Source organism: Gossypium hirsutum, chromosome D01 (assembly GCF_007990345.1).
Source record: "Gossypium hirsutum isolate 1008001.06 chromosome D01, Gossypium_hirsutum_v2.1, whole genome shotgun sequence".
Lineage (NCBI taxonomy): Eukaryota > Viridiplantae > Streptophyta > Magnoliopsida > Malvales > Malvaceae > Gossypium > Gossypium hirsutum.
Window position 1 is genome coordinate 63,599,581 of NC_053437.1, and position 27,962 is coordinate 63,627,542.

Below are 27,962 nucleotides of genomic sequence, written 5' to 3' on the forward strand. Positions count from 1 at the left end.
CAATTTAAATAACGTTAACAATGCCCCATATCTGGATGAAGAAATACACAAAACAATGCACTATATAATCTTTCCAGAGTATGATAACAATGTCCATATCTGGATGAAGAGCAATGAAAGCATTAGTATCATTTTAAAATAATGTGATAATACATCTCTGTAAATCACATAATATATAGATATTTTACGGTTGTCGAATTTATATAGAAAGATAAACTCACATTATGCCAGTGTGACCAATGATTCCCACAAAAGAAACAAATCAAATACGAGATCGACCACCTTAGCAAGCCCTCAAGATGGAAGACAATGCAAGAAAAGATGACAGCACATAAGGGAAAGGATCGACTTATCCTTTTATCGCTTCATTTCTTCAAAACACTGTAAATGAGGGACATTTTAAGGTTTAGGGTGACCGCTTCTCAACGATAAAAATAGAAGAAATGTGAGAACAAATGAGCTATTCGGCCTAAATCATTACTTGAAAAAACCAAAATCCAAAATGTATCCCCAAATAAAACTGAAGCACACCATATGAGTTCAATTAAAATGATATTCTATGACATAGAATATGATTATGTCGCTTCGATTATTCATTTTATTTTTTAAGTACCCATGTCTGAGACATTGTTTGGACATGAGTATGAAGGATATGACCCTCCACTTCAAGGTATAATGAAGAACTTCAAAAAAACAAACCTTTGTCCAGGGGTGAAGCCAAAAATTATTTGAGGGGGGGGGGGTGGGTTAAGTTATATATTTTCATGAGAGCTAAAATGTATTTCACCCTTGTATTGGCTTATATCTTAATGGTTTTCGAAAGGACTAAATTAAAATTCTAGCATTTTGGGGGGCCAAACTATAATTTTACCATATATTAGCTTAAGATTTAACAAATTTTGAGGGGTTTAAAGCAGCAATTTCCCGTTGGGGAGGGGGGGGGAGCCCCTACCCTTGTCAAACACATGACCAATATTCTTGCACGTTTTTGATTCACTAAAGCGTTAGACAAAAGCTTATGATGCAGGGTTTTTCCTTTATTCATTTTTTTAATTTAAGGCATGAGTTTGAAGCTTACTTGTATAAATAGGCAGCAATTCCCAAAACTATGCATAATAAGACAATATCGATGCAGAAATTTCGGCTGGATCTCAGCTGGATAAAATCAGAAACTTAAGTCAGATCCAACAAAGAAAAATGAAAAAGGATGAAATCTACAATTAATGAAGCTATAATGAATCACCTGAGTGACAGTGTGTTTAAGTCTGACATTGGTATTCTTTAGGTCACCAGCTGCCTTATCCACCTGTAAAATGTGTAAGGAACAGAATACATAGTGTAAATTGGTAATCTAAGCAGTTACCAAGATAGTAAGATGTATAATAACATGATGGTCATGATGTTAACCTTGGTTTCAATTTCATCCATCAAAGGAACTTGCCTATCCAATTCCTGCACGTATCACAAGTAACACTTAAGTAGCAAGCATAAATGTTACAATACATCATATTGAATAGTTTCAAATGACAATCAAGGCAGCCTTACCTCATTCATATCATGAGCCATGTTCTTTAAAGTATCCAAACCTTCTGAAATCATATCTAAACCTTGGTCCTACATGGATATCAAAAGAAATAAAAAGTTAATCATAGCTCCATCAATGTGGTGCATGCAAGCAAAACACAAGCAAGCTTTCCTTCCAAAGGAAGAAGGATCAAAAACCATAGCATCAGCAAAAGTTCAACTTGCCTGCTTCATTCTTCGCATTTCATACTCCTGCCTGAATTGACTTGACTGCTCAGATTCTTGAAAGTATTCATTATCAAATCGCCCATCTATGAACAATATGAATATGTAAGTACAACAAATCATAAGATTTTCCAGGCAAAAATTTCAGAGGTTAAGAAAGAGTAATTGATAAATTCTGCATGATAAACTATGACAGAAAATTTTCCCATCACAAATAGTCAGATATTAATAAAAGAATGAGTGGTTTTATACTTGGCATAAGTAAGCACCCTCCTTGCTTTACTATTACTGAAGCAATACATGGTCAAGTATAAAACTTTTAATATATTTGAGATAGCATTCATATGTTTATCTCTCTCTCCCCAACATTTTCTGGGGTTCCCACTATTACTTCTATTTCTCCATCTTTATCTCCCGAATTCTTCTATTTTATCTGAGTCAAGCTATTGTTCTTTATCCATTTTTTCCCAACTTTTCATCTTAAGGTTGAAGCAGCTCTCATAAAACAAAATAACACTCCTCGCATCATTATGTACACCACCACCAAATAAAATGAACCATTAGACCACATCTGCCCTTCCCAAAACAAACAAAAACGAAAGTAGGGAAGTATAACATGAAACAAAACCAACAATTTGGTTTTAGAAAGAAATTCAAAGACAGCATATCATTGTCTAAAACCATATCATTTGAACGGAACAAGAAAATTAAGGACAGTAGTCTCATTTTTTATTTTGTTATTGATCAGTGAGTCAAGCCATTTGTCTTCAAAGATCAGGTTATCCTTATTTCATTCCGCAAAGGTCATATAGATTATTTACATAAAAATTTACACTACGTGTATATAATCTCAATAAATTTCAATGAAGTTAAGAATCACCTGAGTCAAACTTAATTTCAGTACGAGAAGCTGAAGGTGCTGAAGACATCCAGCCTCCAGTTTTAGGAGCAGCAGTTCCATCAGGTATAGCTTGAATCCTATCCGGCAATGCGAGGACCAGATCACTACGAGCAGTCATCTCTTCGGTTGAAATCCCTTTAACCTGAAAGCAAATTCCAAAATTTATCACACTAGAAGTCTGAACTAATTGATTTCTCAAGTCCACAAATACAGAATACCCTTAAACATGTAAAATAAAATGCATTATCACAAAAATATAGCCTATGCTTGTGTTACATAACAACGCAACCAATCAATTACTAGTAAACGAGCTCACATTTACAATAAACTGTTAAAACTTATTTTTTGGAAATTTTAGAGATAAGATAAGAAGGTAACCTTCTTAACAGCCAACCTCTGCAGTTTAGGGACCTCCTCAAGCAATCGAGCCTTGGTTCGACGAATCTCAGCATTCACCGCAACAGCAGATGCCTTACTTTTCTCCTTGGAAACAAGCTCCGCTTTCTAAATCAAATCGAATTAAACATAATTCAAATTGAAGACATAAAAAACCCTAATTCTTGCTGAAAAACTCTCAATTAAACAAAAAGCAGAGAAGACTGACACTCTAAATCGCAAGCTTAAACCTAACAAATCTCAACAAAAATAAGCTTAAACCAAATAGATTAGATCGGGAGTTTACTTGAAGAGCGGATACAATGTCGGCTTCAATAGCAGCGTATTGGCGAGCAAAGGCATCGTCGCCGGAGATATTTTGGTCTCGCTGCTTTTCGACGTCGTATTTGTCGTACTTCTTACAGATCACATCTACTCGGGTCAATATATCAATGACAGTCATTTTCTTCTTCTTCTTCTTCTTCTTTTGTCTAATTAGCTTCGATGAGTCTACCGATAAATGTAGCTGTTTGGATGAAAAGAAAAGAAAAGAAAAGAAAAGAATTTGATTTCTTTTTTTCCGCCGTTAATATTGATAACTGAACCAACCTCCAGACTCCAGAGATTCAAAAATTAAAACAGTTTCATAAAAAATAAAAAGACAATGAAAATGAACTACAGCCTGCAACACGTTTTCTTTAAAGGGTTAATATACGATCTAGTACCTGAATTTGACTTCAAGGTGCAATTTGGTACCTGAGTTTTTTTATTCCAATTTGGTACTTAAGTTTAACCAGAACAAATAATGTCACGTGGCTCAATAAATATTTGACATGTGTGCTTTAATAAAAAATTAAGTACTTAATTGAGATAAAAATATTTCGAGTATTAAATTGAATATTGAAGTCAAATTTAAGTACTAAATTAGGATAAAAAAACCTCAAGTATCAAATTTAAAAATTCAGTTACTAAAGTGAACATTGAAACTAAACTCAGGTATCAAATTGGGACAAAAAACTAAAGTATTGAATTGAATATTAAAACTAAATTTACGAATCAAATAATATATCAACCCTTTTTTTAAAGGAACATCTATAAATTTGTTTTTCTTTGCTTTTAGGGTCATCTAGCCTAATTTGATCAATATAGCAAATTTTTTAGGGTTAAATGCAAAATTAGACCTCATACTGTATTGGTTTTTTTCACTTGCGTACTTTTAAGTAGTAATCAATAAAACCATGAGATGTGACATATTTTTATTAAACACCATATATTTTTGGTAAAATAAATTAAATTTTAATAATTTAATTTCCATTTTTTTATCAAAAAAACTATATATTTAAGTGAAAAACAATATAATTTATGGCCAAATTTTTTTTGTTAAACCCATTTTCAAGTGCAACACTTATATTTTTAAAATGCTTAACTCACTTTTTAATTTAGTACTTAACGTATACGTTCGTTATATTTTTTAATTAAATTTTTAATGGACACTAAAAAGTTTAATGACCAATCACATAACGTCAAATGACGTCATTTTGTAGAAAATATATATTTTTCTTTATCAAGTGTATATAAAAATTTAAAAAATATAAAAAAAATATGGAAATAAATATATAAAAATTCAAAATATATATAATCAAGAAAAAAATATAACTCATAAAAATTATTTTAAAAATACGATAAATGAAAAGAAATTAATTGAAATTAATAATATTATTGTAAAATATGAAAAAAAACTGGTAACTATTATAAAAATTTGTAAAAATTATTTTAAATTTTTTAAATTTTATTAAAAATTATAAAAAATAAAAAGCTAAAAGATATTATAAAAATTATATATAAACACATAATATATATGAAATAATTAAACATATAAAATCTAAAATGTTTTCTTCCTCCTTACTGATTCTAAATGTCTTCTTGGATCAAGCTGTGATTATTTTATTAATCAGTCAATAATTTATATTTTCATTTAAAGGTGTTATTTTTTTGCTAAAAACATGTTATTAATAATATATTTTTCTTAATTAATTGTGTGATTACTTGTCTTTTTCTTTAATTAGTTTTTCATTAATCATTTTAGGCAGATACAATACTGAAATACAATTTCTTTGAGCTGATATTTATTTATTATTTATTTGTAAGCAAGTATAATCTATCATTATTATGTCACTTGAAATGGAATAATCATTTTGAAAGAAAGAATTCTAGTTTGTGGTTGATTAAGTTGTTTATGAAAGCCCGACTCCTTAAAATGAAAAATTATTATTTTTATCTTTTAAAAAATTTTAAAATAGTAAAAATAAAATTACACTTTAGTTCTCCTTAAATTTATGAAAATTTAATTTAATATTTTAAAAATTATAAAGATATAAACTATTAAAAGTTAAAATTTTATTTCAATCCCTCCTTAAAAAAAATTTTAACTTCGCCCCTTATCCTTGTTAATCTTTTCTCCTATCATACCATCACAATAGAACATCAAATCTATTTTATACGCTGTCTGGGTATAATAATTTGATAATTTCTTTCTAATTTAGCATTTTTTTATTTTTAAGATAAATTGCAAAATTTATTATTTTTGAAAATTAATAAATATGGATCAAAATTGTTACGAGAATGACATATTGATAAAAGATATGCTGGCAGTGAAAGTCACAGTTATGGTGGCAGGCAACGAAAGATATGCTGGCTGATTGTCGAACTTCGGAAAGAAATTTCTGGGGGTTTTTTTTTATGAACTTTGATGTTCATTCTTTACTATAGAGAAAAGAGAGATTTTAAAATAATACTGATTTGTATGATTTTTAGCGTTTAATTTTTAAATAGTTTTTAAATAAAGTGTTTTTAATTATTGTAATTAAAATTTTAATTTGTTATATGAATTGCTAAATATAATTAAAATATATTAATCTATTTAACAAATCAAATATAAGAAAAAAAAATTTCGAATATCATATCAAAAGATTGATATTTTCTAGATCAATAATTTTTTGATAATATTAAAAAATTTTAAATCATAATTAAAACATTAGTACTATTTTCAACATATAATATAATTTTACTTCATCTAATCATTATTTAAAATAATAACTACTAAAGGCTATTAAAATATATTAATTATTTTGATAATTCATATTTACTAACCAAAGATTTCTATTATTAAAACATCTGTACAAACAATAAAAAATATTATATTGTAAAATAAACTCTTTATTATTAAATTTTAATTTTCTTAATAGTAAATAAATTGATATATAATAATTTGTAAATAATATATATTTTATTTTCTTAATAGTAAATAAATTGATATATAATAATTTGTAAATAATATATATTGAGAGTAGAAATGCTCATGAGCTAAACTTACATAAGGTAACTAGAGGTGCTCATAGGCCGGGCGGCCCGGCCTAGCCCGACGGGCCACCTGAAATATGGGAGGATTTGGATAAAAATATAGGCCTGAAATATGGGCTTAGGCAAAAAAACGAGGCCCGAGTAAAAAAATAAGCCGGGCCTCAAGCACCACTTTTTTGGCCCGAGCTCGGCCCGAATATAATAAATATTTTAATTTTTTAAATTTTTTAAACACTTTTAAAATACTTTTTTAAAATTTTTAATTTTTTTAAAATACTTTTTAAAATTTTTTAATTTTAAAATATTTTTAAAATACTTTTTTTAATTTTTGTTTTAATTTTCAAAATAAAATTTTGATATTTATTTAAAAAAATGGGCCGGGCCGGGCCGAGCCAGGGCTTATGAATTTTTTTCCGGGCCGGGCCTAGTCAAAAATTCTAAGCCCATATTTTGGACCGGGCTCGGGCCTAGGACCCAGGCCAAAATTTTTCTGGGCCCAGCCCAGCCCATGAGCACCTCTAAAGGTAACTAGACTAATTTTTTAAGCCCGAGTCAACCCAACCCAAAAATAAAACTTTTTACCTAAGGCCAACCCAATTTAAGAAACAAAAACCCAAGCTCAACCCAGCCCACTCATATCTTATTTTTTTTAGATTAATTTTTATTTAAAAATAATTTTTAAGAAAATATAATACACCAAATGCACTAAAACCATTAAAATAAAAGTTTACTAACACATTAAAAAAGTGTTTATATTAGAAAAACACTACTATAAATATAATAAATGTTTCATTATATTAAAAAATATAAATAAATATAATAAATATTTTATTGTATTAAATATAATTTTTAAAATTTTATATTTTGAGTTGAGTTATTTAGTTGAGTAAGTTTTTTGAAGTTTTCAATAATGAATTTAATTATTATTGAGTTAATGATTCAATATAAATATATAATTATTATTTAACATATATAATTAATATAATTAATTTTTATAACTTAATTAATATAAATATGTATAGATTACAGACAGACGTAAATGTGTATTGTGAAGTTAAATGCAAAAAAAAAGTTTCATAATATGAATTGAATGGTTGCTTTGCCATATATATATAATCTAGAAATTATCTTGAAAAAAAATGCAGAAGTCACATTACCACACATTTCAAATGCACCAATGGTAATTAGCATCTTGATCTTGATGGTTGGCTTCTTGAATATGATGATGATAACACCTGCATGAAAAAGCACGACTGATCAGTCAAAGGGCCATGCATGCATCTACCCTTGACCCTTTACCTTTATTAAAGTTATACTAAGAAACCTACCTAAATAGTGTCATATCAGCATATTACATAAAAAAATATATAATTTATCTGTTAAACACTAATGGTTGATGATAATAATGGATTCTATCTTCCTTTTAAGTTGGTTATAGTTTGCATATACTTCCCTACCATTGAGATAAGAAACTGAAAACCTACCAGATGATATTTGGTTCTTTTAAATGTAATGAATTATATATAAGAGAGAAGGAATTTAACCCAAAAAAAAACCTGTTTAATTCATTTCATTAAATAACTAAATATATACAAGTAAACTAATCCCATAATCATTCTAAAATAAGATAAAATTATTTAAAATATTTTTAATTTAATTACTCTAATTAAAATAATTATCTAAATTAATCACTATCGTTAAAAAATTTATTAATCCACTAAAAATTAATCACGTAACATATTAACTCATGACTAACATGTTATAATTTTTTTAATTTTTGATTAAAATTAAGGACATCTTTTTAATTAACCCAAAACACTTCTTCTTTTTGATATTTCTCTTCTCTCGCTTTTTTTCCCTTTCTTTTTTTTTTTAACATCATCGTTCCCTCCTTTCTTCTGCCCCTCATTTGCAGATTTATTCCCCATCGAATTCAACTGCCACACCCCATTCCCTATTGACCAGTTCTTCCCCAATGTTGGCGGTGATGTCAATTCCATCCCACTCCTATCTAGTGGCTTTCGATTTTCTTTCCTTAAAGTTGCAGAAAAATTAGGCACTAATTGAGCCAAAAGCCCATAACAGAGGACACTTTCCTAGAAACCCCCACACTTGAATTAAACTTCACTTGTTTCTTCGTTGGCGTTTGTTTAAGTTCGATTTCTTCCTTTTTCTTGTTGCATCTTCCCACTCTTCATTCTTAACTTTGTTTCTCTCAGCTTTGCATAAGCTCCATATCCGGGACCTCTTTCCATTATGGAACTCTCTTTTGTAAGCTTTAAAGGAATTGGGTTACCGGGACTTGAATTATGAGAAAGGATGAAAGAAATAAGATTGAAGACATGAAACAGAGACTGAAGAAGCAGGGTTTGGCTCATGGGTTTGTCGCAGAGATTCACTTGTCTCTGCCATTTTTTAATGGAACTTGAAGATCCACTCTCTTTTCTTTTCTTTTTTTTTTGCAAAAAAAGAGATTTGACTATACAAAACTATTATCCACCATGCTCAAGGTCTGATTTTGTTCTTGGTATTAGCCCTCACCCTGACTCAGATATAGGAAGATCACTTTGGCAAGATGATGAGGTTCCTGGACTCCAAATCCGGCATAAGGATGAATAGATTCTAGTTAAGCTGATTCGGAAGCTATCGTGGTGAACGCTGGTAATGTTATGGAGGTACTCACAATGCAAATATATTGATGTCATCTCAGAAAACAAAAACAAAAAAAGGACACAAGAGAAGAGAAACAACAAAAAATTAAAAGCAACAATGGAGGACATCAACAATGTTAAAATAATTATGCGAAACTGGCTTCACAATGGACTCAGCTATATTTCGATTGAGAATCGATATAAAGATGAAGAAGCAACAACACCGGCTTCACACTTAGGATAAGCACAGTGTATTACTAAACTTTTTCAGAATTATAGAACAGAAGTTGACATTGAAATAAAAAGTGTTTTGGGATAATTAAAAAGAGGAGCCTAGCTTTTGATTAATTCGGATAATTATTTTAATTAGAGTGACTAAATTAAGAAAAAAATTAAAGTAGTCAAAATAAAACAAACCCTATTTTAGAGTGAACATGGGTATAGTTTACCCTATATATATACATACATGAAGATAGATTTTAAAACCAATATACTTTTTTTCATTTTCAAGTTTATTAAAGCATCATATCAATATGAGTTAAATTGTTATTTGATTTGGAGCTAAACTTTTTTTGGTTCAAGTAAAGCACTCTGAATTTAGCAATTGTTCTTACATTGTTGTCTAAACTAGACAACTATTCTCACATTGAGGCTTGAACCTTTTTTCAAGTTAGTCTCTGAACTTGGCAATTATTTTCATGATGGAGCCTACACTTTGGGTTTTCAAGGACTAACTTAGAAAAAAGAAAGTTCAGGCCCCAATGTGAGACTAATTGCCAAATTCAAAAGCCTAACTTGAACCAAAAATTTTTTTTAACTCCAATATAAGAAAATTTGACAAGTTGAAGACCAAAATGATTTAGCATTATCAATTTAAAAATTTAGTGATACCAATTGATTTGTTAAAAATATATGAAAAGTTAAAAACTAGTGGATATCTAAATATAGTACGCATATTTACACATTTATGTCAAGAGTTTTAAGAGTTCATACCTGGTATGTCTTTGGCCCTTTCTTAAGAAGATAACCTACACTGTTTAAGTTATCCACAAATGTGTCAATATCAGGAACTCTTAACCCAATTCTATCTGCCAAACTATAGATTTCCTGAAATAAAGTAATTGGATACCAATGATTTTCCTTTAATGAGAATAAAATTATTTGGTAAACCAACTATAAAAAGCTAAAGTTCATACAGATATGGAGAAGCAATCTTTTTGTTGCAACTCTGATTGCTTGTTTAAAGCACTTAAAAAGCGCTTTGCTTCTTTTTGTTGACTCATTCCCCCACTTCGACCAAAATCCACAAATCCATGCTCATCAACATACTTATCGTACAGGGATTCTTTCATTATTTCAACTGCATCCTGCAAAATAAAATAATCCAAAATTTCAAAAGATAATTAAGACAAAAAGGCCTTAGTTCAAAAATTAGTTGTTCTGAAACAATGGAAGCAGTTTATTTTATCTTCGGTGCCTTGTATAGAATTATATTTTAGAAAGTTTTTATGTAAAAATAAAATCTAAGACAGAAACTATGTCACTTCAACTTCTTTTTTTCAAGTATTCATGTCGGATTTTAGATATAGGTATGGGTCCAATTATGGTTTTTGTCCCTGAACTGTATTCAACTAGGGGATTTAGTCCATATATTTTAGTTTCGCACGATTTGATCCTTCTACTATTATTAATGTATGCCTTGGTTCAAATTACTAATACTGTTAAAAATTTCGTTCAAATTACTACTATTATTGTAATGGCGTTAGTAATTGGACAAAGACATGATGTTAATAATAAGAAGATCAAATTATACCAAATTAAAGCATAGACTCAATCCCAAGTTTAGTATAGGATTGAAAACCATAATTTGACCAGTAAGAGGATATGGCCATCCAAATACATTGAAAAACTAGAAAAAATAAAGAAACATGCCCAAGTCAAATATTTATTTATATCCAACGCTTATATCTGAATACGAGTAACAACATAAGAGGAAAGATAACTAAATTAATGACTTACCATTTAGCTTCAATCAGACACTATGAACTAATGGACCATTATCAGGTTCCCCCTACCTGCCCAACCTAGAAACCAAGGAAAATTAACCCTCATACCTTAGCATCTTGGACTGTTATTTCTTCTCTCAAATCCACTCGTGCTCGAGCTTGTGTTAGTCTAACCAGACTCTCCAATTGTCTCGCTGTTATAGGCGTGCCATCACCAGATGTATTGCGGTCTCTTAGTTGTAAGTAGAATTTTTGCAGGATTTCCGCTGCTGGTTTGGACATCCTAATTGGCAAAAAAGTAAAGAGACAATGATAAAACAACAAAAAATGCAAGTATTCAAGGTTGAGATCGCCTTTAATTACCTGGGGAAGACGTATGTTCTTGCATAAGAAATATATTTGCGAAGAAGTGCACCAGGCAATGGGACAAAATCAGCATCCTTTTTGGGGTCAAGTCTCAGCCTAGAAACTAAAGAACCTCCTTTCACTCTCATAGTTATTGCTTCAACGTTTTGTGATGCTACATTTATAAATCAGAAGTTTTTCTTGTTAGATTCTCTTTCTAAGTTTGATCACTTGCATGCATAATAAAAACTTTTTTTTGTAATAAGGCAGATTGGAAAATATAAAAAATGAAACCTTTAGCTATACGTGGCTTTTTCAGTGCTGGTGAACTTTCTCCATATCCTGCATGAAGCTACAACATAGACACAAGGGTAGTTGACATTTTGATTTATAAAACCTTGGCTCAAGCATATAAGCTTATATAAAATGTTGTCAATAAGGAATTTTGTTTTTGTTATAAGGTGCAAAATTTGAAGGAAACACTCCAATATATAATTTTTATTTACTCACTGGAGATGAACAATATGAAAGGGCCAGGGAAGACTACTTAGTACTTACTGACATTATGTGCTCCGAAAGTTGCTTGTCCAGCTGCTCATCAGGTTTATCAAGTAATATGAAAACCAAATCAAATCTTGAGAGCAAAGCTGGACTCATTTTCAAATTTTCATTGACTGTTTTCGCACGGCTGCAGTTGGATATTGGTTTTGTTAATTATCAACAAATAATACCAGTACCAATAGAACAAAGTAAAACCAACATAAAATTTATGTATCAGTATGTAAAAGGAAAAGGAAAACACAATAATAGAATTCGTAAAGTATTACTTATAATGACCACCAACAGGATTTGCTGCTGCTAAGACAGATGTTCGAGCAGATAAACTTGCTACCAGTCCAGCTTTTGCAACAGAAACACACTGTTGTTCCATTGCTTCCAGTAAAGCCTGGTGCAATCCTGATGTAAGCAATGCCCGGATGCTTAGAGGTCAAATGATAAATAAAGCAATCAGGAGAAACCTGATGTTCAGCAGACATTTTATCAAACTCATCTATACAGCATAGTCCACCATCTGCCAGTACCATGGCTCCTGCAGCAAATGTATTTGTTACAAGAATAAATATAATCTTAGTTTCCACTATAAAATGACATGTAAATCTTATGTAGATCAGTCCAACAGTTGTCTTGTTCGTGGGTGGCAAATACATTTCAAATGAGCTACCTCATGCCCATCAAACAACAAGGTTGAAAGAACAGAGAGAAAGAATCAACTACCAGCCTCAAAAGCATAGTCATTTGTCATAGTGTCCTTCACTACAGCTACAGTTAAACCAGCATTAGTGGTGGCATTGCCACAAACATATATACCACGTGGGGAAACAGCAGCCGCTGCTTGCAGCAGTTGGCTCTTCCCTAGACCTGGATCACCTGGTAAAATAGTAGTAATTGTTAAGAATCAACCTATTGAGTTTATATGCGGAAAATATGAAGTATGAAGACTGTTCAGTTTACTGGATGCGGATGGTAAGGTGATACAAAGTTTTTCCTAAACATTAAAAGGTAGCTAGAAAGGCTACTTATTATAAAAGGAGCAGATGAAAATAAGCATATACCAACAACAATGACATGGATGTCTCCTCTGACTGGGACCTTATTCCGATCCATTGAATGTTTTCGTACTCCACCAAACAACGCCAAAGTTATCCCAGCTGTTGATTAAGCCAAAAATATTCATTTAAATACAATGTCACAGTATTAAATTGCAACCCCGTAAATATTTGACCATGTCCGTTTGTGACACTAATTGTATTACTCGGCATGGGGTTTATATCAAGCAAATTTACAGATTACAACCATGTATAATGGGTTGGTGGCATGGTAGTAGTTTGGTGGGTGAAGCAGGTGCCCCAAAATGACAACATTACGTAATGGATTGGCCAACATTATAATCATTTTAGATGACAGTTCTAATTTTCAGTCGAGTGCAAATTAAAGGTTTACCTTTAACAAGCTCATGTCCATAGATGGATGGACATATGGATTGAAGTATTTGGCGAAAGACATCTGAACCATGCTCTTTTGAAAACTTCACAATAAATTCCAAATCCCTTGGAGAGAAAGAGAACAAATCAACTAGCTCTTTTGCTCTAGCATCACTATTGGAATCTTCCATATCCTCAGTCACAGAGAGCGACTTAGAATTTTTTATAGAAACTGCTTCTATGTACAGATAGTAAAATCCTTGATTTCTGCCTTTTGATTTTCCTGAAAAAGAATCAAAGTTTTTGCATGTGTAAGCAAGTGTTTTATTCATTCCAACCAACGATGACCCTTCATGTTCCCAATCATAATCTCTTCATTCATGAAAATTCTTGTTTATATGTTTCATGTATGTAATGGCAATAACTAGAAGGTACTGCATTAACATTGCATCTGCCCTTACTGAAAATGAGATATTGTTTGTAAAGCTATTTCAAATTCCATGATAAATTGGCTATGAAGCGATTTCTTTATATACCTCCTCCAATATCCATGTAATTGTTGATAACTCTTATAATTCCCGTGACTGTTGCTACATCTCCAGGGATGCAAAGATCAACAAGATCTTCAGTCAATTCACATTCTACTGTTCGAGGGACACGACCTTCTTCATGATCCTCAGACTTCAGCAGCTCCTGTAACCTGGAATTTGTGTAAACAAGAAAAGTGAGTAGCCAAATTTTTTTATTAATGTAATGGAATGTTATTAAGATGTGTAGATATAGAGTGTGCATGGAGTTGCTAAGAAATACTGTAACATTGGGGCATCAAGTTTTTTACCTTATCTTCTGAAAATCTATCGCTTGAGCCGAGGATCGAATTGGTTTGAATGTTCTGCTCTTGCAGCCATGTATAGTACAAGCTGATGGTGGCGAAAACTTTCCATCAGGAAATGAACGAGGAATCTCGGTTGCACATTTTTCACAGGCAAAATTCATTTTAATCACAAGAGGCTTGACATTGCTAGCTTTTACCACTGTACCCCGCACAGATACAAGCTTGTCTGTATATATAATCAAGCAAACATCTTTACATAAATCATGGTAGCTGGATAAGTGCAACTATAAGTTGAAAATCGGAGGGTACCGATATATGCTGCCTTTAAATTCTTCAAGACAGTCATGGATTCAGGGTAGTTGTGCAGACGAATATTTATCTTCTTTCCTTCCTCCAAGTAGAAATCCTGGTTGTTTAATAAAACCTGCTCGCAACATATCTCCGCAGTTAAATTAAATTTAATTAAACTTAAAAATCACTTCTTTCCATCATTTGCTCATTCATACCTGGTGAATAGCGGCACTCATGCATGAGAGAGCTATTTTAGGCTTATCTTCCATTTTGGCATAGAATTCTTCGATATCACATAATCTTCGAAATCGTTGGTAATCAAGAGACAAAGAAACGGCACCACAGTCATCCTTTACCTGTTCATGATGAAATTGCAAAGAGTTGAATATTGGCGTTGCAGTTGCTCGTTAACTGATTCAAATTTTAAAATATCAACAAAAGTTACAGCAATAAAACCGAAATTTTAGTAACAACTAAAGCAAATCCCTAACTAAATCGTTCATTTATATGCCTAATTCACTTAATTAAGCACATCGAAGAATATATAGATCACTCTCAATCATTTGAGCACCAAAACGAAGTCAAACAGAAAATTAAAGATCAATAAATAAAATGTCCAAAGATTTGAAATATATCACATAATTTCCGAGATCGTTGATAATCGAGAGACAAAGAAACGGCACCACAGTCATCCTTTACCTGTTCATGATGAAATCGCACAGCTTATTGCTAATAAATTGGCGTTGCAGCTGCTCGTTAATCGATTTAAAATTTAAAATATCAACAGAAGAACTTTGTTACTGTAAAATTGCTAATACAAGGTAATAAAACAAAAAAAAAACTAGTACCAAAAAAGAAAATCCCTAACTAAATCGTACTTTTATATGCCAAATTCACCTGATCGAGAACTAAAATGAAGTCAACCAGAAAAAAAATGAATAAACAAAACGTCCACAAAATCGAGACTAAAATTTAAAAAAGAAAAGAAAGAGAGGAAGCCACACCTGATCAGCAAGATCTTTCCCTGGAGAAGCGGAGAAGAAACGAATGAGGTCAAAAATAAGCTTTTCTTCGTCCTTGGAGTACTCGTTTTCGGTGAAATAAACGGGAACGATAGAGCCAACGTTGCTTGCATTAATCGAACCGTATTTTTCAATTGATCTCTCCCCGTGAGATCCAAACATCTCGACGGTGGTGATCTTGATTTTGGCTACCGAGTGTTCGTCAAATTTTGGCTTAAATTCTTTTCTGGTAATCTGCAGCTTTTTGGCGGGAAAAATGACGCGAGAGGGAAAAATATAAAATCCAAAAACGTAAATGTGATTTATGTATTGTTTAAAAGGATAATATAACTTTTAACCCAAAAACTTGGCAATTAGGTTAAAATTGGTACATGTACTTTTTTTCACTTTAGTACTTGAATTTGATAACTAGTTTCATTTTAGTCCCTAAAATTGAAAATTATATGAATTGAAAAAATTATATAAATTTTCAATGATGATATGATATAATCTCAAAGTGTTACATTCAATATTTTAATAATTGGATCAATGGATGAATAGCTAAGATCACTTGTTTCTAATTCAAACAACTCGGATAGTTGGACCAATAACATTTAAATAAATAATTCAAATATTTAAAAAATAAAAAATTATTAAACCAATTCAACTATTGATCTTTGTTTCGATTTTCAATTTTTACCAATTTCAAGTAGTTTTCGAGTCAATTAATTCAAACTCTTTGTTTGAACTGTTATATCGATCATTTCTCAATCAGTCCAATTCGATCCTGTTATAGTAACACTAATCACATTATCAAATATTGACAGAATCAAAGTTTATGTCAAGTTATGTCGTGTTGATGATTGTTCGTGAAAAATTTTCAAGGTTAATAATAACAATCTAAGTCATAAACTTGGTAATCCTGCAATTGATGCTACTTATGTCAATAGAGTTTTGTATTGTATTTACGTCAATTTATTATTCGAATTGTAAAACACAAAGCAAAGAGGAGGACAGATCAGTATTACGAGCATATATAATGGAAATAAAAGAGTTAGAAAAAGGTTTTAAAGAATGTCATTTCAAAAAACCTCAAAATCTGGAAATGAAGCAGCACATGCATTAGCAGGGGAAGGATTAGAAGAGACAACCGAAAACTTACCTGGATGATTGGTGGCCAGAAGCAACGTTGAGGGCAAGTGAATCAAATGGAAGAAGAATGGGTAGATTGGAGAGGGAAGAAGCTTCGGGAACCCTATCAGTATGAAAGGGGTAATGATGTCTGCTTTTGCTTTAATGATAAAGAGACTCTCTTTCAGTGACTGGGAAATTGGTAATAGAGATGGAGAAGGCTTTTTTTACCCAAATAATATAAAAAAAATCAAAATGGTATGCTGCACACGTTTAAACGGGTGAATGGTGGTGCATAAGTGGTACCATCCTCATTCTGGTACAATACAATTTAAAAAATAATAATATTTTAGTAGTTGTGTCAAAGAGATATGCAGCACCACTTTTTTCTTTTTGGTATATATGGGTACAAAAATACGAAGGGGGTGGGATGCCCATTTGATAGGCAGCACCAGTGACCCCTATTTGATAGGCGGCACTGGTTGTGCCTATCTGATAGGCGGCACTAGTGGTGCAATTATTCTTAATCAATGGAGCCATTGCGATATTTGTAATTTCAAAACAAATTTTGGTTATTAAATTAATATTTGATAGATTTTAAATATTTATCAAAATACTTAAATTTTATATTGCTTTTAATTACAAAAAATACCAAATAATTTTTTTCACGTCATATTTTTTGCTATACTACATTAACAAAATAAATATATCTTATAAATTCCAACTCAAACTTCAACCTAATGGTCTCATTTACAAATTTCATCTCAATGGTTTAATCTTTTACCTACATAAAATACAAAAAAAATTATATTAAAACACTAAAAATAACATGTCACTAAAAAAAATATAACATAAACGATACATAATAAATACGAATATTTTTATTATTATTTTAAAATGATAATAAGTAAAATATTTTGGTTTAAAATATAATATATATAATAACATGCCAACTTAATTATTGTCAAAAAATATAATTTTTTTCATAGAAGTTTAAAAGAAATTTCATTTTAAATATTTATAAAAAAATATAAAATAAAATTTAAAAACATGAACTCTTATTCTCAATTATAAAATCTTAAAAAATTAGAAAATGTAAGCTAATTCCCAATTTATCTCATAAATTTCAAATTCCATATCAATAGTCTCATCTTTTACCTACATAAAAAATAAAAAAAATATTAAAATAATTAAAATAACATGCCAAATAAATTTCATAAATATATATATATAATCAACCTAAAACACACATAATAAATCAATTACATAAAATAATAAAACAGTCTTTGTATACAACATAAATAAGCTTTTTTACTTCAATGAACATTAAAAATATAAGATAAATACAAACATACATTAATAGCTCTTTTTAACCAAATAATATCTTACAAAATAAATTTAAAAAATAAATCTAAATTAAATCAACAATAATAACAACAACAACAAATTAAATTAATATTAATCAATTAATTTATAACAAAAAAATACATTTTCTTTTTTCTTTTTTCCTTCTCTTTCTCCTTCTATCTCTCTTTTCTCCTCTTTTTTTTTTTTTATTTTTCCCTTCCCTTCCCTTCCTGCCCTCTCCTTCTCCTTTTCTTCTTCTTCTCTTATTTTCATCTTTTTCTCTTTCTTCCCCTTCACTCACAAAGCAAAAATGAACCTTTACGTCCCCAAACACATAAAAAACAAATGAAATGCTGCATGCAGCCGTCTCAACGCTTGCCACCGTGGTGCCGTCTCCTCTACCATTGGGTGCCACCTCTTCCCTAGGCGTAACCTAGTGTCCTGTCCCATCGTGTCAGCGGGTCAGTTTTCAGGTCTAGTTTTTACCGTATACAACCCTTTTTTTACATGTGTGCCGCCTATCTACATGTCTCTACCATTATTTTATTTTATTTTTTGTAAAACTGCATTGTGTCAAAATATCAGGGTGGTGCCGCTTATGCACCACCCTCCACCCATCTAAATGTACCATTTTGGTACATAATTGTTGCAACATATCATTTTGTTTTTTAATATTATTTGGGTAAAAAACCCGATGGAGAGACTCTCTTTTAGTGACCGGGCATAGAGATTATCGAAAGTGGGCTTGGGTTTTTAGGTTGATGTTAGCTTTAGGTGAATTATGGATTTTAGCTTAGGTTTGTTTTTATTACACTTTATTTTATGCGTAAACTATTGAAATATTCATTTTTGTTTGTCTCACGTTATATTTTAGTCATTTATGTTTGAAATGCTACGTTTTAGTCACTTACGTTATCCTATTATAACATTTTAGTCACTGAGCCGTTGATTGCCGTTAACAATGTAATAGTAAACTGACGTGGCATATTAAATAATCATTTCAAACGAAAGATTATTTAATTATTTGAAAAATAAAGAAGAAAAAAAAGAGAAAGTTAAAAAAAACATCAAAGAAAAAATTTTAATTGCTCAAAATGAAAAAATATGGGGACCAATTGTATAAATTAACCTAAAATATTTGTTTAAAATGATGATTTAAAGTGCCACATCAGCTTACCATTACACCGTTGACGGCAATTAACGGCTTAGTGACTAAAATATTACAACGCGATAACAAAAGTGGCTAAAACGTAACATTTCAAACATAAGTGACTAAAATGTAAACTAAGGTAAACAAAAGTGACTATTTTAGTAGTTTGCCCTTATTTTATTGTTTGTTTTCCTGCCAGACCCATTTTACTTAATAAACAACAAGAAATTTGTCCTCTTCTTTGTTTGATAATACTGAGGGCATACCCTCGTCAAAAAAAAAAAAAAAAAAATACTGAGGGCATACCCTTCATTCACTACTCGGCGGAACCCCTTTTCTATTTCCCACTGTACTGCCTGTAAACAAACAAAATCCAAAAAGATTTGAAGTTATGATAAAATATTTCACCTTCTCTAAAAAATCGCTCTTTCTCTTCCATTTTCACTCAAGAGCTTCCACTTTATCATCAACCAAACACCCTTCGCCCCTTAGACTCCCCAAAACCCCACCATGCTTTTCTCCAAAACCCCTTTCCAATCCAATAATCCCCTCAACCAAGACCCATCTTTACGCCTCACTTTTCTGCACTCTTATCCACCTATATTTAAGCTGTGGAAGATATTCACATGCCAAGGAGACATTTTTCAAGATGAGGAAACATGGTGTTATTCCCGTTTTAACCCTGTGGAATCACCTTATTTATAGTTTCAATGCATCTGGTTTGGTTTCTGAGGTAATGCTACTTTACTCTGAGATGCTAGCTTGTGGGGTTTTGCCTAATATTTTCACCGTAAATGTTTTGGTTCATTCTGTTGTCAAAGATGGTAATTTGAGCTTTGGCTTGGAACTGCTTAGAAGTTTTGGCGCCAAGAACATCGTCGATACTGTTACTTATAATACTTTGATTTGGGGATTTTGTGAGCAAGGTTTAGCTTATCAAGGTTTAGGGGTTTTGTCTGAAATGGTCAAAAAAGGTATAACTTTTGATGCTATTTCTTGTAATATAATTGTTAAGGGATTTTGTAGAATTGGATTTGTTAGATACGGAGAGTGGGTTATGGATAATTTGACTACATGTGGGATCTGTAAGGATGTTATAGGGTTTAACATATTGATTGATGGATATTGTAAGATTGGAGATGTGAATTATGCAGTCGAATTGATCCACAGGATGAGAAGTGAAGGTATAGTTCCTGATATCATTAGTTATAATACTTTGATAAATGGATTTTGCAAAAAAGGTGATTTCTTTATGGCCAAAAGTTTAATCAATGAGATTTTGGGGTCTCATAGGAAGAAAGATTTTAAGATTTTGGCTGGTACTGATAATCGAAAGGAGGTAGATAATGGTGTGGTATTGGAGCCGGACCTTATTACACACACTACACTTATAAGTGCCTATTGTAAGCAAGAAGCTCTTGAGGAGGCACTTTCTATATATGAAGAAATGGTTGTGAATGGTATTTTGCCTGATGTCGTTACTTATAGTTCAATCTTAAATGGCTTCTGCAAGCATGGGAAGTTAGCTGAGGCAAAAGTGCTTATGATGGAGATGGAGAAGATGGGTGTGGATCCCAATCATTTCTCTTATGCTACTCTTATGGACTCGATCTTCAAAACTGGGAATTCTGTGGATGCTTCTGCCCTTCAAAGTCTAATGATTGTTTGTGGGATTGTCTTTGACGTTGTTGTGTACACTACACTGATGGATGGACTTTTTAAGGCTGGGAAGTCCAAAGAGGCGGAGACCATTTTTATTACTCTTTTGAAGAACAAAATGGTGCCTAACACGACCACCTATTCAGCATTGATTGATGGTCGTTGCAAGTTGGGAGACATAAATGGTGCAGAATCTGCATTAGAAGAAATGAAAGAAAAAGATGTTGTCCCTAATGTCGTGACTTATTCTTCTATTGTAAACTGCTATATCAGGAAAAAAATGCTTGATGAAGCTGTTAATGTGATGCGGAAGATGGTAAGCGAAAATATCTTGCCAAACGAATATATTTATGCTGCACTAATTGATGGATATTTCAAGGCAGGTAAAGAAATGGTTGCTCTTGATCTCTATAGTGAAATGAAATTAATAGGGTTGAAGGAAAACAATTTTATACTCGATTCTTTCTTGAACAACTTGAAAAGATCTGGAAGGATGTGGGAAGCAGAGGAATTAGTTAAAGATATGATGTCTAGGGGATTGTCACTTGACCATGTAAATTATACATCTTTGATGGATGGCTATTTCAAAGAGGGAAAGGAGTCAGCTGCTCTTACCTTGGCCCAGGAAATGACAGAGAAGAATATTCCATTTGATGTTGTTGCATACAATGTCTTAATTAATGGTCTTTTGAGGCTTGGTAAATACGATGCACAATCTGTTTATGCTAGAATGAGAGAGTTGGATCTGTCTCCAGACATCATTACATGCAATACCATGATTAATGCATACTGCAAAAAGGGTAAGTTTGAACATGCGCTACACCTCTGGGATGACATGAAGAGTTGTGGGTTAATGCCAAATTCCATAACTTGTAACATTCTGATCCGAGGTCTTTGTAAAGCTGGTGAAATTCATAAAGCTCTAAATGTTTTGAATGAGATGCTGAGTTTAGGATTTTCACCTACCACAGCCATTCACAGATTTCTGCTTGATGCATCCTCAAGGAATGGAAGGGCTGATGCCATTTTTCAAATGCATGAACACCTTCTTTCCATGGGGCTTGAACTTAACCAGGCAGTTTTCAATACTCTCATCACTGTCTTATGCAGACTAGGGATGACGCGGAAAGCTGTTTCAGTTTTAGAAGATATGACAGGAAGAGGCTTGTCAGCTGACAGAGTAACTTACAATGCGCTTATACATGGATATTGCACAGGCAGCCATGTAGACAAGGCTTTTGCTACATATTCTCTGATGATAGCAAAAGGAGTTACACCAAATATTGTTACTTACAATCTTCTTCTGAAAGGTCTCTCGACTTCTGGTTTAATGAAAGAAGCAGATGAATTATTTGCCCTAATGAAAGAAAAAGGCTTGAACCCTAATGCGTCAACATATGATACGTTGATATCTGGGCATGGTAAGATTGGAAGTAATAGGGAATCTATAAAAGTTTATTGTGAAATGATTACCAAAGGATTTATTCCCAGAACTAGCACCTACAATGTGCTTATTGACAGTTTTTCTAGGGTAGGAAAAATGACCCAAGCTCAAGAGCTTCTTAAGGAGATGCAATTGAGGGGATCATTGCCTAATTCCTCGACTTATGACATACTAATCTCTGGTTGGTGTGACCACTCTAATCAGTCAGAGTTGGACAGGGCTTCAAAAATGTCGTGCCTAGTTGAGGTGAAAAATTTACTTTTGGAAATGAATGGTAAACAGCTTGTACCTAGTGAAAGTACTGTTTTCAGTATCAGTTCTACCTTTGCAAAAATAGGAAAGAAATTTGATGCTCGGCAATTTTCGAAGGGACTATACAAGAGAAACATTGTATAAGGAATAAATGAAATACAAGAAAAAAAGGGATTCCTTTTACACGGATAGCCAACCTTTTAATGATCTTCATTAGCTCTTCCTTCAGAAATCTGGCTTCAGCTCTTTTTGCACGGTATGTACTTCACTGCATTGGTACTAGCGTACAGATATTTCGTATCTGATAAGCAGTGATGTTGACAATGAAAACTATTTTCAATTTCTATTACTTTTAAACATTATCCCTTTTATCTTTTCAATTGGCATTTTATGGCAATTCTCAAGCACCATGATTGACCACTGACATGTGAGGGCTTTTCTAAATTCTTTTCAGTGTGCACGGTGATAGTCACGGTTTCATTTATGGACTTTTGCCTGGAATTCCTAGTCCCAACAGAGTTGGTATTTGGTTCAAAATGTGAGAAGTGGAGGTAATCGTTGATTTTCTTTTGAACAGATTGTGAAGAGAAGAGCAATGTATTGGCAGTTGGTTTCAGCTTTAGTCAATTAGGGTTCAGAAGCAAGATTCAGTTCATTTTTGCGATGCATTAGCAAAAATGCACACATCTCCCTGCTTAGTATTGTTGTTGCCCCAACTCGAGGTCAATAGTTGTATTTCACTACAAACGCAATGCTGACATAGCATATCGGATGATAATTTGGATAACAGCACCACACCTTATTAATCAATGTGCATGCATGGCATTTAGGCCTATATTGTTGCCACAATTTGAGGTTAGAAGTTGTATTTTATTACTAACGATAATGTTTATGCTATGTTTGTATTATAATGTTAATGGTGAATGATATTTGAATGTTCTTATTTTCTAGACTCACATTAAGCTAGTTAGTTCACCCCATAGTTTTAACCATTTCAGTTAATGCTCAAGGCTAGGATCAGACATGATATGCAGACATATGGCCGACTTTTGACTTATAAATTATTTTGCTTACATTTTTTTTAAATTCATTTAGTTTTTGGACAATAAAGTTATTTAGTCTATGGTTTGGGTTTTTTCTTTGTTTTTATGCATGTATACTCATGTAATTGATTGAATTTAGATATATGTTACTCGACTTAGAATAAAGTATCAGGATTTTTACTCAAAAGAAATTTATTAATAAAAATTTATATTGGAGAGTTCGAATTAAAAAAGTATTAATGGTTGAACTATGCATGTTTAAAAAATATATAGTTGTAAAGCTAATATTTATTTCTTGAAAATCTTTTATTATAAATGAAATTTGTTTTTCAAAAGTGAGGGAGGTAGCTACTATTTATAGGCCAAGTCCTATCAATCTAACAACTAAAAACGATACAAGTATATGCTGAAATATTAATCTTTGTAGTTATCTACACAAGCCTAAGATTTGAAAATGTTCCTAGTTTCACAAGCTTCGAGTTTTTTCTTGACTCATTCTAGATTTCTATATTCTTTCAAAATATTCTAGAATTTTTTTGTTGTGAAATTTCGTGAACTTTTTTGTTCGGTGGAGGCATTTGCATATTGGGATTTGGGCCTTTTTTTTCATTGTATTTATGTGAACTACTATTTGATTTTTACGAATTTAAAGGTTGGTAGGGGTCTTGATGTTCTTAAAATGGAAAATTTTTATTTTATTATTAAAAATTTTAAAAAATTTAAATTAATAAATGTAAAATTATATTTTGACCTTTAAAATGATAAAAATTTTAATTTAACACTTTAAAAAGTATATTTTTATTATCGTAAAAATTATAATTTAATTTCGGCCTTCGTCCGATGTATTTGCATTGTATGGTGCAGGGAGATGAAGACAATCTTCAACGAGGAAAAGAAAGATTTTTTTAAAAATTTTCAATGTATTTTAATTAATTGGTATTGAAAGAATAAGATAAATGTAAAATTAATTAATTAAAATTTTTTATTTTCAAATACATTTTTAATTAATAAAAAATTGAAAATTAATTTAAATTAATTTTATTTTCTAATACACGTAGCGTAATCTTAATGGTATTTAATACACACGGTACAATTTGATTGGTTAAAACTATGTATCAATAAAAATATTAATTTAATTAAAGTTTTTAAAATTTAAATACTATTTAAATCTAAAAAAATTAATCTTTGATATCTTTTCTTATTATTATTGTTTTTTACTTTCGACATAGTCATGTGAGCCGTCACTGATCACCGTATCTTTTAAATGTGTATTCAAGAAAGAAAAATAACACAACCAACAATTATAATATTATAGAAAATATTTATAAACAATCAATATCATGGCATTAAAGTAGTGAAATCATGTCAATGGTTTGAGCTAACAATAACACAAGGAATTGGACAAAACTATGGATGAGTCAAAATAAAATTTTAAAAGTTTGAGGGTAAAATTAAAATAAAAATTATTTAATTAGAGTTTAAATTAAATATTTTGTAACGAGAGGGATTAAAGTTGCTATTAATCCATTTAATGAAAGAGGCCAAATTCCTCACTGTCCCCTTATATATGCCTCTAGACAAAACCTAATTATAGATACAGCCCATAGAGTAATATGGAACCGTTAATTTATATTTTAAATAATGTAATAAAAATGAAAAAAAATAGATGAATTTAATATTTGTATTCCAAATTAATGTAATTTATATTTGCATTTATGTTTTATATGAAAAAAAAATAAGAGACAGGATGCACATTTAAGTTGTTAAGTACAAGTTAGGGTACCTTCCATTATTATTTTGTCGATTAACTTCCAATGCATAAATAATAATTATTTTTTAGAATAATAATTCTATCGATATATATTGATAAAAGATTTTACTTTCAAACTAAAAATAAAAAAAATTAATTAAAATTTTATTTTTAATTCTATGTTTGATTTGAATTGTTCAAACCCACACTTGAAACAATTTATGATATGAGACTAACAGAAAATATTCTTCAGTTGAAAACCAAAAACGATAACGATCCATTTATTCGAAAATACAATTTCGATAAAAGGGTTTATTTAGCCCTCTGACAATCATGGTCGAATTAACGGTACCACTGACTTGCTGCCACATGAGAAGCTGGTTTTTCAAAACGAGAAATGATGGTTTTCAATGTATTTGCAAGATTGTCTCCATCCTTAGTTGTCTTCATTTGATTTTTAGGTAAAGAGAGAATTATTCCATTTTATGGTTCTAATTATATCCATGGGCAAACCCATAATATTTTTTTGTAGAGAGGTCGAAATGAAATTTTAATTTTTAACAATTTATAGCTTTATAATTTTAAAATGATTAAATTAAATTTTCGTAATTTTAGGAAGTCAAAGTGTAACTTTACCTTTACTAATTTTAAATTTTAAATTCTTTTAAAGAGCTAAAACAACAATTTTTTATTTTTGGGGGTCGAGGCCTTTGCCAACCCCCGAATTCGCCTATGATTATATCTGTTTTTTTTTACACGATGCCTAGAATTATTCATAACTTTTTTCTAATTCATAAATAGGATGATAATGTATTTCAGTGTACTCGAATCTATATATTCTTATATTCACAACAATACTCATGCAAATCGAATTAAAACTCAGTTTGTTTTTCGTGGGTTGTTTTTTAATTGAGAAGATGTTGTTTTTTCATGTTTCTTTCATGCCCATTACGTTTCATTCACATGTTTTAACATATTAAATCACGAGGGAAATGGGTAGCTTGCTGGATCTGACTTCTAAATTACGCCATACGATTGTTATGGTTATTATTTATTATTATATATGTTTATTGAGGTTTTTTTATTATTTTATACAACACACATATAAAAAAATCAATTAATAATCATAATATAACCTATAATTAATCCATAAAAATATTCATAAAATTAAATATATGAGTATTAATCATTACAAATTATGATGTCCTTCTGTATAATAAATGTGAAGTTTAAAAATATCAAAATTATATCAGCAATTTTTCTATAATCACTCATTTTCATGAGGCAAAAGTATCATAGGGTATATATATTAGAACTCAGATTGTACTTTATTTTTTACTCAAAAAAGGGTAAATTAGTCTATTTTTACTCTTAAAAATTGGTATGAATGACAGAATAATTAGAAAGTTACACATGGCATGTTACATGTACCTCATCTGACGTACATGAGCCTATCTTTAACAGTAGAAAGACCAGTTTGCTCACAAAATGGAATCCGATTTCTAATACAAAAAAATTCATAATACTTTTACCCCTTCATCAAAGAAGAAAGTGAGAAGGAGCTCTCTGACTTATGGCTTAACTATCTTAAAATTTCTCTTTTTTTTTGTTCACAAAGAAAATATTAAAGTAAAACAGAAACAACTTATCTGTTTTGTCTTGCCATGAAGTTGGGAGCCTCAACCACCACAATATCATAAACTGTCCAGCAAGGTTCGTCAAAAACTTTTCATTCTCATGACAAGGTTGGTTATACATAAACCACTCGAAATTCCTTCATCTGTTTCAATAAATCCTTCACCCTCTTCTCAAACAAGTTCTAATCTCAAGTATGACCACTTAACAGATTAACTGCCTCTATACAATTCATCTCAAATACAATGCTCGGAAAATATATAGCAAAAACTTATCCCTCTTTTTTATATATAGCAAAAAAATTCAAAAAAAAAAAGATTCTGAAAATATTCTCAAGTTCTAAATCAAGATAAAGTTTTCCTTCCTCTCTTTTTATGTTTGTCTTCTTTCGCTTTTCCCTTTTGATGTATGACTCTTCTTGCTTTTTTTAGTTCTAATCTTTGTTTCGTCCTTTTTGTTGCAAGTTTTCAGGTCAAGAGTCAAGAGCAAGACCTTTGCATATTGAGATCTGGGCTTTTTTCATTGTGTTCCTGTGAACTATGTGTTTTCATTGTTAACATAAAGGTGATGGTGCAGGAAGAAGAAGACAATCTTGAACGGTGATTGAACGGGGAAAATAAAGTTTTTTCTTTTAATTTTCAATCTATTTTAATTAATTAGTATTAAAATAAAAAGATAAATGTAAGTTTATTTAATTGTAAAATTAATTAATTAATTAATTTTTTTAAAATTCATTTACAATTTAAATTATTTTTTTATTTTCTAATACACGTAGCATAATCTTAATGGTATTCAATACACGTGGCATAATTTAATTAGTTGAAAATGATAAAAATAAGAGTGTTGGCTGTATATCAATAAAAATACCAAATTAATTAAAAATTTAAATTTAAATACTAATTAAATCCAAAAAAAAAATCTTCCATACATTACCTTAATCTTAATATATATATATATATATTTTTTACTTTCGACACAGTCGGGTGAACCGTCACAGATCAACTTATCTTCAATTATGTATTTAACATAACCAACCATTATAATAATATAGAAAA

At 30.9% G+C, this 27,962-nt stretch overlaps 3 protein-coding genes across 5 annotated transcripts; 1 reads left to right on the forward strand and 2 right to left on the reverse strand.

Moving 5' to 3' along the window:
* Positions 1-44: 44 nt before the first annotated feature.
* On the reverse strand, positions 45-3,709 carry LOC107905292 (syntaxin-71). Its single transcript, XM_016831919.2, has 9 exons — positions 3,333-3,709; positions 3,029-3,154; positions 2,630-2,792; positions 1,750-1,835; positions 1,546-1,614; positions 1,408-1,452; positions 1,244-1,306; positions 1,079-1,155; positions 45-381 (listed from the first exon to the last, which is right to left on the reverse strand). The coding sequence occupies exons 1-9, from the start codon at positions 3,486-3,488 to the stop codon at positions 366-368; spliced, it is 801 nt and encodes a 266-aa protein (XP_016687408.1). The 5' UTR covers positions 3,489-3,709; the 3' UTR covers positions 45-365.
* A 3,652-nt stretch (positions 3,710-7,361) lies between these two features.
* Positions 7,362-16,854, reverse strand: LOC107905290 (probable DNA helicase MCM8). Of its 3 annotated transcripts, none has more exons than XM_016831918.2 (18): positions 16,659-16,854; positions 15,500-15,751; positions 14,711-14,851; positions 14,514-14,628; positions 14,208-14,430; positions 13,906-14,069; positions 13,389-13,652; positions 13,001-13,096; positions 12,756-12,815; positions 12,407-12,477; positions 12,215-12,333; positions 11,946-12,075; positions 11,682-11,739; positions 11,406-11,562; positions 11,151-11,325; positions 10,233-10,403; positions 10,030-10,143; positions 7,362-7,620 (listed from the first exon to the last, which is right to left on the reverse strand). In XM_016831918.2, the coding sequence occupies exons 2-18, from the start codon at positions 15,677-15,679 to the stop codon at positions 7,570-7,572; spliced, it is 2,289 nt and encodes a 762-aa protein (XP_016687407.2). In that variant the 5' UTR covers positions 15,680-15,751; positions 16,659-16,854; the 3' UTR covers positions 7,362-7,569. The 3 variants fall into 3 exon arrangements, with proteins under 3 accessions (XP_016687407.2, XP_016687405.2, XP_016687406.2); XM_016831916.2 differs by having other exon boundaries at positions 12,663-12,815; XM_016831917.2 differs by having other exon boundaries at positions 12,663-12,815; positions 15,500-15,757; positions 16,659-16,836.
* Positions 16,855-19,379: 2,525 nt separating this feature from the next.
* On the forward strand, positions 19,380-23,406 carry LOC107905289 (pentatricopeptide repeat-containing protein At5g14770, mitochondrial). Its single transcript, XM_016831915.2, has 2 exons — positions 19,380-22,735; positions 22,934-23,406. Exon 1 carries the CDS (start codon positions 19,516-19,518, stop codon positions 22,621-22,623), a length of 3,108 nt encoding a protein of 1,035 aa, XP_016687404.2. The 5' UTR covers positions 19,380-19,515; the 3' UTR covers positions 22,624-22,735; positions 22,934-23,406.
* The last annotated feature ends 4,556 nt before the right edge of the window (positions 23,407-27,962 follow it).